Here is a 13,486-nt window from a genome sequence, read left to right as displayed (position 1 = left end):
TTAAGGTCAATACTCCGGTTTCTGAAACATTCGGAATAACAAACAGGGTTACAGGGTTGTTGCTGTCAACATGGTACAGAAAAGGAGTAACCAAGGGGTGGTTTTGGGGTTTCTAAAAAACAGAATATGAGCAAGTTCCTGTTTTTCAAAAGGGTTTATTGGTGTGAACATGGTGTGGGTCAGGTATCTGCTGAAATCCTGAGGTTAACTTCAATATTTTTTTAAGACTTTTTTAAAAACCTTTCAAAAAGTCTTAAGACCTCATCACAACTTGAAGCTATTGTTAGTAACCCATCTTAAACAGTTGTGGCTTTCATTTTAACAGAAATGAGGTAAGATTAGAAGGAATAAAGCTTAAAAGAAGAAATGAAACTAAAGGCAGGTTTGTTGACACTCCCACAAGTAACAACAGTTATTCAAGGCCAACTTGCTGAAAAAAAAAATTATTCCATCCAAGATTATAATAGTTAACTAAAACAAAACTAAAAATGAAAACTACAATTTAAAATACATTGCAATTAACTCAAACGGATAAAAACTAGGAAAGAAAACAAAAACGATAAGTAAACTAAAACTGTATCTTGTGTTCACAAAACTAGCTTAAACAAACCTAAATTATAGACAAAACGTCCTTAATTATTGTTTTTGAGAGTATTAATAGCCTTCAGGATTTAAATTAATCCAACACATTTTCCCAACCAGTTTTACGACAGTTTTCGGCAGTTGTCAGTGTTGTATGGCACCATCATAGCGATGTATTGGGACATGCTTGTTTACTGCACTGACTGGCTGTGCGCTGTGCTGCGATGAAACGTAGTGGAGCAATGAATCAGAGCATCTGTAATAGTTTAATTGCATTTTACTGTTTTATATAATTTATGTATATATTAATTTTATATAATTTATGTTTACATTTTTTAGATTAAGTTTATATTATTTTCTTGTGTTTAAGGCAGCAGCCAACAGTTCAGTACCAGCATTGACTGAGCAGTGAGCACTTTGTTGGACTTAAAAAATAAACAGTATTACAAAATATTTACTCTGACCTTTTTGAATCCTGCACCTGGTTAATTAGGTATGAAATAACTAAAACTAAATTAAAACTAAGCCTTGTTGCAAAAATCAAAATTGAATAAAAACAAGAATGCCTGCTCTAAAACAAATTAAAACTTAACTGTAATGGAAAAAAAAACGTCAAAACTAACTATTACTAAACTATTATGACAAATCCAAAACTATTATAACTTTGATTTCATCGCTATCAAAATTTAGGACATGTGCCTGACATTGTATGACATTCATGGATATTTTTAGAGTCAAAGCTTGAATACGATTAAAACTGAATACCTCATAAAACCACAATTAAAGACTTTTTAATACTTTTTAAGACCCCATGGACACCGTGTAATATTCTGAATATGAATGGCTTAATCACTGATTAACCCATTCAAACTACTGATTCTCTGTTTTTAGTTGTAATTAAGAAAGAAACCAAGATTAAGCTAGGCTTTTTTATGTTTTTTTTACATTTACATTGATAATCCTGGAAAATCATGAAACAAGTGGCTTTTTTCTTGATTTAAGGTTAAGATAAATAGGATAAATATTCATGCTGTCAGTGGCACCATAATTCCTTTTCGTGGTGGGCTGGATGTTCAGCTAGACACAAAACAAATTTAACCATTACCAGATGTAACTACAATACTCATCAACGTACAAAATCTGCTTTTAATTTAATCCTTTTATCCCTTTAAACTTACTTCTGTAACTATCTTTCAACATGCGGACAACAGCTTGATTAGCAGGCTGTGAAACTCTTTAATCTGTTGTCTTTTCATATTCACATAATCTGCTGAGGTTAAAAGGAGCGTTTTCTTTATTCTCCTGCAGACACACGGTGCCTGTTTAAAGGGCGAGGTTGTGTTTTTTCCACGCGCTGCTTCAAATTCAACAATATCATAATCAGAATGTGATGACAGCTGTTTGCGGCTGTTTGCTTTTATTTCCAGGGAGACGCCCTCGTCAGTCAAATCTGATCAAACACCACACGCTGCTGAAGAAGCAGATGTGCTGAGATTTTGAGTGTGAGCCGTATAAAACCACACCTCATAGATTGTTTTTTTGAAACTTTGATCATTTTTGCAGTGCGCCTCTGTTTTTCAACACTGTATCACATAAATTTCCTGATTCCTCTATCCTCGTCTTACCTGTACGATTCGGCTGAGATGGCAGTCAGCGGCGAGCTCCAGCCCCTGTTTCTCGGCCCAGGCCTCGATGTGGCTGAGCTGCTGACGGAGGATGGCGCCCCAGTAGTGACAGCAGAGCCCCGACTCCGTGTCAGTCACCAACTTGTTGAAGAGCCACATGTTGATGAAGTGGAAGAGCTGCGAGAAGAGCTGGATGGTCAGGGCGGCGTTGACCCGACACCGCCGAAGTAACGACATCGCTCCTGTCAGTGTGTGCAGGACGTCCTCTGGAGAGAGACAGAGCAAAGAAAGGGTCATCAAACGCTTCCAGTTTTTTTTTTCTTGTAGGATTAATTTAATTTCCATCTCTCTCTCTTCCTGGTCTGTTTCTTGTAATTTTTTCATCTCTTTTTCATCATTTTTGCATTCAGAGCAGATCATTACTTTGTTTGGCTCATATGTTGGTCATGGACACCAAACTGTTTGTGTCTTCAGTGATATTTTTACTGTTTTTTTCTCCTGTGTTTGTCTGGAGATCCTACATGTAACCATGGCTGCATTGTTTACATGTGGAATCAGCTGTTAGCAGCCTGTAGCATGTCAACGCTAACTGGTGCTAGGCCAGATGTTTCTCCTCAAGGTGAGAAGAAGGAGGTGATGACGACGTGCTGGTTCTCAGGTGTGAGCTAAGAAGTGACGACATGGAATTGTCTTTCCATCGATCGTTATTGGGAACGTAAGATCTATCTCCAATAAGATGGACAAGCTAGCTGTGCTGAGGTGGAAGCTGGCTGACTGGACAATGATGGATGAGCTGTCATCATCTATCTTGTTATGGACCTTTTTGCATTTTCTATACACTTTCTTACTTTTGTTTTCTTGATTGCTGCTGTGACTCCTGAATTTCCCCTTCAGAACAAATAAAGTATTTTCTATTCTATATGTGCTGAGAAATTGTTGTTCAGGCATCAAAAAAAACCCTGTAAACATTTCTGGAATTCTACATGTGTGTCTGTGTTTGTGTATTACCGATCTTGGGTCTCTGTGGATTGTGTTCCTCTGGGTCATCCAGGAAAGCGGGCATGTAGTTGTTCAGATCTGCCTGCAGACAGTGGACCAGGTACCTGCACAAAACACAGCACAGCTTGTTTAAGATTACAAATTTCAGCATCAGATAACTGAAAACATAAAGTTTCTGTCTTTCGAGGAAGTTAAAAAAGTTTACATCTTGGTAACTTTTTCCTCAAAAAGTGTCAGAAAAGTTTCTTTAAAGGCTCGTACACATCCAGAAATCCTTCATACCGCTACTTTGTTCCCACTTTTTCTTTTATTGTACAACAACAAAACATGTTTCTTTGTGCTTTCTGCAGCAGGTCCTCTGAGGGTGTTTTCAGGAGCATGACTGTAATCCTTAAACACAGCATCATATTTCTCCCATGCTATCTCTTAAGCTTGTTCATGCCTCTATTAAATAAGCTGAAAGTGGACTGACTTGAAAGCCATTTGGACCAGATGAGCCAGGATGTCCTGGGCGTCCAGCGTGATGCGGTTCAGGTCTCTGTCCTGTTTGATGAAGTTGAGCAGCTCAGACGCGTTGGCCATCCAGAAAGCCAGAGCTCCTGCGATGTTCTTCTGCTTCTGTAACGTACAAGCGCACATTCACAGACGGAGAAAAAAAAAGCATAGGGAGGAAGTTGTTAGAAGCAGCAGGATGAAGGGAAACAGGAGTTAAAAAGAAGGTCAGAGAGGGCTTTCTGTTTGAGTGGCAGCCAGAAGGAGCAGTTGTTACGTCAGGGATAGGCTCATGCCCCGTCCACTCCTCCCTCTTAGCCAACCCGGTGCTGAGAAGAAGAGTGGTCATTCCTCTCACACACAACTCCAGTTACAGGTCGACAGACACCGGCCTCCTCCCGTGACTTAAGCTGTTTGAGCTTTTTTTGTGTTTGTATAAGACTGTAGACTTCCAGTATGGGTCATAGCAGTAAATAACGGCAAGAAACTCAGGATACTTGGGTCACAACATGATAATACCATGATATCAGAATATTGTAATATATTGAGATATTCTGCTCAGTTAACTCTTTGATTGAAAACAGCGTTTCTATTTTATTCTGTTTAATGTAAAGAAATTCAGATGCAGTTTTTCACGCATACACTTAACTAGAAACTACTGTGACATTAAACTAATGCTGCAAAAAAATTATTAGTAGAAAGGCGTGGTTAGTTGGTGAAACTGATAAATGTCACTTGGTGTAGCCAAAGTTACTCATAAAAATCTAATATTGCACAAAACATGGCTTTGGTTATTATTTTATCGGTATACAACACTGTAAAAATTAAACTTCAAATGACTTTAAACTAACTGATCCAAGAATATGTTAAAAAATACTTTGAGATTATATTTATTATACAGTCTATGGGCAACAAACAGTGGAGTAGCTTTTTGGCGCCATCTACTGCAGTGGAGGTGCAGAAGATGTATTATACTTCCAGCTTTTTCTTTTAACGAAAAAAATATAAATATATATTAAGAGTTGAAATATCAACGGTTTATCGCCGTATCAATATTTTTTTACATTTCTAATGGATCACGTGTCTTTTGAAAAGTAAGAAGCTCTTATGTATTTTTTCAAAGTGTACACAACTGTTTTAAGTGTTGAATTTGTTAACTAAAATTATGCTGACAAATGATAAGCTTAAAATCTAGAAAAAGAAACAGAAACACTGCAAAAACTGAAATCTTATCATGAGACTTTGTCTTATTTTCAGTAGAAAATGTCTATTTAGACTCAATATGAGCCACATTCTCCAGAACAGTCCAAAAAAATGTCTTATTTCAGGTTATTTAAAGACAAAAATGAGGTCTGAATTACTTGTAACAAGCAAAAAATATCTGCCAATGGAACAAGAGAAAATACATTTTTCAAGTTTCAAGCAAATTTTTGAGCAAACCTTTCTTGTCCCATTGGCAGATTTTTTTTTTCTTGTTGCAAGCAATTCAGACCTAATTTTTGTCTTCAAACAACTTGAAACAAGACATTTTTCTGGACTGGTCATATTTAGTATAATAAGTCAATTTGTACTTAAAATAAAACAAACACTTGTTAAGATTTCAGATTTTTGCAGTGAAAAGAAGCTGGTCGCTGTGTCTTCTTGTTTTTTTTAATTTAAAGATAACATTAGTGGAAAGTGCCTGTCCAACAGCACCCCTGCTGTAAATAACCCATAATTAATAAAACAGTGAATATGTTGCTCTAAATGTTTGCTTCTTTTCAAATTCTTCATAAAGCACAGTAAGATCAGAGGAAGATTCATCTGCTTCACAGTCTCCAGGGTGAATAAGCAGCAAAAAGCTGGACAAGGAGAATGATATCAGACTCAATCATGACATAATTATCTTGAATCGCCCACACTGAGTGGATAATACCCGTCTCTAAATAAAGCAGAGTGTCTGCTCCATGTGTCAGTCTACAGTCTGAAGGTTCATGGTTCTGAGATCAACAAGGAGGACAGAGCTAAGTGCCTGACGAGCTGATTGGTTAATAACCCCACCACTCCAAGAGGGAGGAATGTGCGAAGCTGCTCCCCCGCACTCATCTATCCCCGCCTTGAGAAACTGAACACGAATTGAACACAACAAAGAAAAATAAAAAAAACCTTCATTCAGAACAGCCAGAGAATGAGAGATGGAGCCAAGTGCATCAAAACAAAATGAGACAATTAAACATTTGGGGAACATTAAAAACACAGACGGTGGTTTAACATCTCAGACAAATGAAGCAGGGGAGGTGGCGGAGGTCAGAGGACGAGACTTGTCTCTCATCCACACTGTCGAGGAGGACAAGCAGACGTGAAGTCACACAAAAATGGATGCCAGCATTAGAGATGGAGCAATGACAGAAAGAGTGGGTGCTTTTTGTTTTTTTGGCTCTGTTTTTGTTTATTTGTTGGGTTTTTAGTACCAGGCAGGTCCAGGAAGCTGAATGGAATTAGTCAGGTGGATGTTGCTGTTGTTGCTTAGTTTTCCAGCTGTGGGAGGAGCATTATCATGGCTTTATTTGACATTTCTGTTAGGATGGAGAAAAAGAAGCAGCAGCAACAATGAAGGGCTGGTCACAAAAGCCAAGAGAGAGTTAGAGAAGACAGAGGCAGAGATCTGAGAGGTTGATGTGGTCGAGCAACATGATGATTATGGTTAGTTTCAGTTGTATCTCACTGGAGTTTCGAGGAACGGCAGACGTGACGAATCACAGATCAAAACAACCAGTTCTATGCGCTATAAATAACTGAAATATAGTGAATGTAACAGTCTAGGTGATCCCTTCTCGAGTAGGGCACCACGACTTGATGCCAAAAAGAAGAAAAAGACAAAAAACTACAATTTATCTGTAGGATAAATAGCTCTTCTTGCCATAGTGCATGGGTGGCCAACCTGGGGCTCGCAAGTCATGGTGGTGTGTTGATCAAATATTGATACATTGATGCCAACGTTGGGATCAGTATTGATCATAGACTGTAAATAGAGTGGACAGCGTGGCTCCGCCATTTACAACTGTACGGTTTTCAAGCCAAAATACCCCTGTCACAGGTGACGCCATTGGCAGCTAGAGTCTGTGCAGTAGAGAGTGTGAGGATTCTGGGAAAATCTTCAAGAGTCTAATCACTTCTTGGCTCTTTCTCCCGACATATCTTACAATCCACCCAAAAAATACACAAGAACAGCAGCTGTCAATCATCATTAAACGTGACGTAAAACCTTGTTTTTTTAAAGGAGTTTTTTTTTTTTTGTTTTTTATAAATAATGAAAACAAAAAAAAATCAGAAAAAAGAGGACCTGACTACAAGGCAGCCAAATGATATCTTCAAATCACCACAACAATCAGACTTGAAAAACATTTCTACAAGGAGTATCAATTTTTTTAAGTTTGACCACAGCCCATCTGGAATGACTGGAGAGATGGATTTTTTGACCTATACTGCAGCCAGTCACCAGGGGGAGCAGTTTTTGTGGAGACCTCACTACGAGCCGAGCAGGTTGACGGCTTTTTCTTTCTTTTTTTTTTTTTTTACAGTTAATGGTATTGATCAATACTTGGGTGATGAGATTGATACTTAAGTTTCAGTTTCTCTTCTCTTCATGTGCTCCTCTTAATCGCTCATGAGCTCATAGCTAGATAACTCACTCGCTAGCTGGCTGGCTAGCTAGCTGGCTAGCTAGCTAGATAGACAGAACTTTGTCTATTCTGCAGCAAAAACTGAAGTTTGTCTTTTACTTGAAGTACGAGTTTAAACACACAAACACGGTAAATCTTGCTTTGAAAATTGGAAATGTATTGACATGTGTGATGTGGCTCTTTGTAGTACCACGTTTTTTTTTAATGGCTCTTGATCTCTGACTGATTGGCCACCCCTGCCATAGTGCACCCTATAAAATATTAGCAAAATGTACAGATTCAATTCTTAGTGCTATTTCCGACGCCTTGCTTCCTTAATAGACTATCTGTACTCATGATATTTCGTCTCACAATGTGTTGAAAGGCAGAAAACTGAGTCCAAACATCACCAAATTTTACCAGAAGCAGCATGAAAGTTACTGCGATGAAATGTTATTTTATCCATGTTGCCCACACCAGGACAGAGAGATAAAGAGAAGAGGAAGAAGTGAAGAGTGAGGGAGGAAGACAAGTCTGTAGCAGCCGTATCATGGTGTGCTAATGTGCTATCCTACCTGATCCCCTTCAGGAATTTCCTGGATGGAAGGAGGGGGAGGAGGAAGAGGAGGAGGAGGAGGAGGAGGAAGAGGAGGAGGAGGACACGTTCACAGGACAGAGAGAAAACACGTCAACAGCTACAGTATGGACACAGCCGTGTAACAGACACATATATGTACAATTTGACACACACACATGGTTCATGGGTAACAATGTAAAGCCGTCATTATCAGGTAGAGAAAATTATGGATGAGGGTCGGCTTGAAAACACAAACTGCTGCAAAATGTTTGCGCATTCAGCAAGTTCAATCGGAGACTGAGAGAAGGCAAGAAACAAGCGAAATTGATATCCTTTGAAAATTAACAGATGAGATAAAAACAGCTTACTGTATTTTAAAAACAAAAATACAAATCTATGGCAAAAAGTGCCTTTTGTTTAGATTTATGTTTATGTCTACTTAATCATTTTTTTATGAAGTGAGGAGTATTTTATTTGATCTTCTTAAAACAAACAGACCAGATAGAAAGATAGATAGACAAATAAAAATAAATAAATGAATAAAAACCTGAAAACTTAACCAGAACTCGATTATTTGTTGCAGAAAGAGGCAGCTGTGGCTTATGGGAAATGTTGTCCGGGTAGAAAGACCAACTGTGACCACCAATGGTGCAAAATTAAAAACTACTGGAATGTAGTGTCATTGTTAATGATTAACAACAGCACTATGACATCATCTACGTACCACATTTTGTTTTTAAATAAGGCTGAAAGTGACCAATTTAAGGAAAAATTAAAGTTAGAAAGTTGTGTAAAGCTGTTAAGACTTTCACAGGATGCATGCAAATGCATTGCCATTTTCATTTTTACAGCCACTGACAAAGTTGTTGTGGTTACAATCTGCTGACTAAGATTAAGGGCCTGTGTCCACTGACACCTTTTTGTGCTTGTAGTACACACAACTTCAATTTTAAAGCTGACACCTTACAAAAGTTCTCTAGTACCAGACTTTGCTGCTTAAAAAATATACTCACATGACACTCAGGGTCGTTTCACCTTTCCTTAAGTTGTTGATAAAGTTAATATCCTAAAGCCCCCTTCACACCGCCACGCAGTAACCACCCCGAAAACCACTTCTCTGTCGACGGAGGCCCCTGACATGCAGAGCGTTTTACAAAGCGGCTCCTGCCACCGCGGCATGAGCATGGGGTAACAGGCGGCAGTGACGTCGAGGTGATTCAGCAAACGTCACAGCAGAGCCTGCCCAAAAGTCCTTCACAACACTCCCTCCTCAAAAACATGTTCCCCCGAGTAGTACCTTACAGTTTCTGTTTACTGTATAATGTGCATGAAAGATTTCATTATTATTGTAGAGCTCTGGATATTCAGATACCAGTGATATTAGCTCCTCCATTGCTCGTTTTGCCGCGAAGCCTGCTATTTCCGGGTTTTCGTCTTCCTTCGATGTGATTGGCTGTTCCCAGGCGGCTGCCGCCAGAAAGTTCAACACGCTGGACTCTGGGCGGCAGGGGAAAATCTGTGCGCGTTCACGTGGGCGGCAACTGCCTCTGGGTCCTACTGCCGCAGCCAAAACCGCTTGCCGTCTGCCGCCCATCCCTCATTAAAATGACTGGAGGCAGAGCGTTGCCGTGCGGCAGTGTGAAGCCCCTTAAGTCCCGACTCTTCTTAGTTTTGATTAATCAAATAATGATAAATGATATTTGTTAAGGACAAGTTAAAGTTTTTTTTTCCAAGAGTGCAGTTAAAAAGCAGCTGCTTTGAGGGCATTTACACTCTGACAAAGCTCTGCACAAAAATACCACCAGTGGACACAGGCCTTAAGTCTTTGAGGCTCTTAATATTGAAGACCTCCTTTATTTGTTACTGTGTTATTCATTCAAAAATGCAAACACACGCCACAAATCTATGAACTCAGATTCCAAGTCTAATTCATGTTGTTAATTGAATGTTCCAAAACTCCTCTGAAGTTTCACATCTTTTTAAGGGCCTCGAAAAAAACGAAACCGGATTGTACACATTAGAAAAAACATTCTGCTGCATGTTTGTTTCTGTGCACTAATCAAAAAAAGTAAACAGCTGCTGTTCAAAGTAGAGATTACATTTGTGTTAGAGGATTGGTCAGCTGATTTATTATTTGCAACCCTAAGGTTTAAAATAAGTAATAACATCATTAAGGGAGTCATGTCAGCATATTTCCAGCTGCCAGTGATCATAGCGCCATGCCAGCTGACATTTACTAAATGCTATATTGCTTCATAGCAGGCTTCACACCACAAGCATTTCACAATGACATGAAGACAAACACAAGACAAATGCAGAGTAAATACAGAGGTAGCTATGGAAAGAAAGCAGCAACATACAAAGATTAAACTCTTCTTACAAAAACCACAAGTGTAGTTTGTAAGAATACAGGAACAAGGGGGAACATGCAAAAGAAATATTGCACATTTCATAAACTTCTGTGTAAAAACCGCAGCGATATGAAGAAGCGCGACCAAACTAACAGCAGCATAACACGCTGTGGAGATGCAAAAATCAGTCCAGTATGACAGCACTCGCACGCGCAAACACACTCTCAAAAAGTCTTTAAATTGTGGTACTGACCTGGATGACTCCTTCCATCATGCTCACCATCTTGTTGACGATGGCGATGACTTTGTGCGTCCTCTCAGACGGCGACATGTCAGGCCGGTAGGTTGGCGACAGGATGTATCGACAGGCCATGTACAGGACGTAGGTGGGGGACAGTTTGAAGTGGACCGTGGAGCTATTGGTGTAGTTGATGATGGCTGACAGGAAGGTGTCTTCAGCTGCGGGGACACGGGATCAGATAATTAGACCACAAAACTGCACGGTGACAATCTTTAGCCTGAAAAGTGTTTTTTTTTTTTTTAATAAGGAGTTATTCTTCTACTTTTACTTGAGGATTAACAGGATTGGAGCACCTGCAGTTTAAAATCTGCATTTAATGAAAAAGATAGTGAGAGGATATAGAGATAATCAAAGGCACTTGAGTGTGAAAAGTTTTGAATTCTGACAAAATTAAAAATCCTTTCAGGAAGTTGAACTTTTAGAAGTTTTCATGATTTCCTCTTAACTTGTTTGATGTTTTATAAATGTGTGTTAAATAAAGAAAATCATAACAGATGAAGAGACTGAATCTGAATTGTGGTGTAAAAACTATCTTCTTGTTCCAATAAAAACAAACTTTAAAAAAGCCTCAGACTGCATTAGACTTCATTCATCACACCAAAGCCCGTTGACATAGACTGTAATAGATCTTTCCAAGCAGCAGGGAGCAGTTTGTTTAAGTCACGTTGGTGGTTGTTTGGTCTCAGATCTTGGCATCACATGTATCATGTGGGATAAACCAGTGAAACCACTCTGAGCCCGTCTGCGGTGTCATTTTCGATCAGTTTAGCTCAGTTGGTACAGTGTCTGATGTCAAACTGGCTGCAGCTGCGCTAAAACAACTCTCTTTATGAAAACCTGAACACTGCATCAGCATCGGCAGCAGCAGTAAGTTTCCAGCTCCTTCAAAGTGTGTGTGCGTCACTGCCCCACACACTCTGTCCCACTTTGAACATATGGTTTCTCCCACTGCATTGTGGGTATGGGACTCATAACCACGCTCTGACCGATGACCAATCAAAGTCCTCCTCGGGCGGGTAAAAACAGATGATCTCACATTAAGGCAAATATACAGCGAGTGCAAACAGTCACACCAAGGCCCTGAGCACAATAAAGTCAATAAACAGACGCATTAAAGAGAAAGAGCAGAAACAGCTAGCAGAGCTCAGGGAGTGTGGGAAACATCAAGTGTCAGGAAAAACAGATTTATACACTCTCTGGATCTGATTTAAGACTATTTCATGAACAAAAACAGTCCCTACTTTGAAAAGAGGTGACTTTTTCTCTTGATACTGACCATTATTTTATCAGCAGTGAGATCCAGAGCTCAAAGACAAGATTAAAGATTGTGTGCTTAGTGTAATAAACTTAAAATATTTGGGTTTTGATTCGTAACGCACTGCAGAGCATGACGGATAACAATCTAATTACTTTGACTGACAGCTTTTTTCTTTTTTCTGTGCTGTTTTTGGGTGGATAGATCATCCTTTTTCTACTCTTCACATGACTGGATTCAAAACACAATATAATTAATAATCAAATGTGAATTAAAAATAATGTGCCCTTTCAAAATAAAAGCATCAAACAGTCTTGATAGACACTTTCTTCAATAAAGCTGGAACAGAAACTGGATCACCTAACTTTTAAAAGAAACTATGAATGAACCCAATTATAATTTGGGTTGAGTATTTTGTGAATTCCCTTTCCACTGTACTCAATGTGCTTCTGTTTTTACTATCCTGCTCATTTTGAAATGTTCTTTTCTATTTCTTTTCTATTTCTTTTCTTTTCTCTTTCAGTTTTTTATTTTTAGGACCATTTTATAGCAATACAGATTTCAAAACTGATACTTTAACAGTTTAAAACCATTCCCCCTAAACCCCCTTATCTTTTTTAATTCCACTAAATCAAGAACATTAAGTCTTTCCCTTTAAATTCAAAGATAAAAACAAAACAAAACAAAACCAACATCTTTTTAAAAAAATAAGGGTATTTTGAGAAAATAATTTTTTCAACTCCTTCTAAATTCCCTTCCAAATTTTGTTCCCTGGATCCTTATTGAAAAAGTAGCTCCAAATGGTACCATACCATTCGTTATTAGATATGGTATCTGCTTTTAACAATTTCTTTGTGATTGCCTTTGTGGTGGCTGCACTCAGGATTTGAAATTATTCTTTGTTCAAAAGTTTTTGGTTGTTGAGTTTGGGCGTCTAAAAATAAAAGAGGTACTCCTAGCCAAAAGTAATATTTGTCACAAGTATAATCTCTCATTTGGAAATGAGAGCAAACTTGCAGCAAAATTTTTGGATATTCCCAAAATTACAGAGGAAAAAAATGCCCCAAAAAAAAAAATATATATTAAAGTAAAAAATTCTCTTTTTAGATTTATTTTTGTATTTATTTAGAAATTTATTTTTCTATTCAATTTATTTTTTTACAACTTTTTTAAATTTTGTATTTATTTCACTTTTTTATTTTTTATTTTTATTTCCATTTATATTTATCTTTTTGTATTTAACTTTGAAGTTTATTTTTTATTTTTTGGTTTTATTTTCACTTTTATTTACTTATAATTTTGGCAGTTTTGGTCCCCCATACAAAACATGTGACTCTTCCAATTTCATGCCTCCTGGAGGATGAGCTTGAGATCTTCTATTGAAATTTACATTATACTATACTCCCAGGCCTGTATAAGTCTTATGTGCACAAATAAAAACTTTCAATAGGTCATTTTCCATGGAATTAATAAATATTTTATCACTTTGTACAGCGTGTTCTGGGGAACTTGCTGAACAGAACCTCGTTATTCATCCAGCCTTCCTGTCCAGGATGTAAAATGGCACACTGCCCTAGCTAAGCACATGTGGACTGCAGGGTGAATTGATTCAGAAATATCCTGCATTTAGACCAACCTAACAAACAGTACACTGTCACACATG

At 38.2% G+C, this 13,486-nt stretch overlaps 1 protein-coding gene across 12 annotated transcripts in view; it reads right to left on the bottom strand.

Annotated features, from left to right (window-relative positions):
• Window positions 1-13,486, bottom strand: part of afdna (afadin, adherens junction formation factor a) — a 140,293-nt gene that overhangs the window by 61,907 nt on the left and 64,900 nt on the right. For 10 of the 12 annotated variants that reach the window (XM_074684593.1, XM_074684590.1, XM_074684589.1 and 7 more), the window contains 5 exons: window positions 10,521-10,726; window positions 7,915-7,935; window positions 3,679-3,824; window positions 3,216-3,310; window positions 2,208-2,473 (listed from right to left, as the gene is read on the bottom strand). In XM_074684593.1, coding sequence (XP_074540694.1) covers window positions 2,208-2,473; window positions 3,216-3,310; window positions 3,679-3,824; window positions 7,915-7,935; window positions 10,521-10,726 — 734 coding nt within the window. The remainder of the gene's footprint in view (window positions 1-2,207; window positions 2,474-3,215; window positions 3,311-3,678; window positions 3,825-7,914; window positions 7,936-10,520; window positions 10,727-13,486) is intronic. The other 2 variants (XM_074684592.1, XM_074684600.1) reach the window with 1 other exon arrangement.

This window comes from Halichoeres trimaculatus, unplaced genomic scaffold, assembly GCF_033239565.1.
Source record: "Halichoeres trimaculatus isolate MK-OKI-2021-1 unplaced genomic scaffold, fHalTri1.1 fHalTri1_scaffold_13, whole genome shotgun sequence".
In the NCBI taxonomy this organism is placed as follows: domain Eukaryota; kingdom Metazoa; phylum Chordata; class Actinopteri; order Labriformes; family Labridae; genus Halichoeres; species Halichoeres trimaculatus.
The sequence above is the reverse complement of the archived record's forward strand: the minus strand, read 5'-3'. Positions and strand labels throughout refer to the sequence as shown.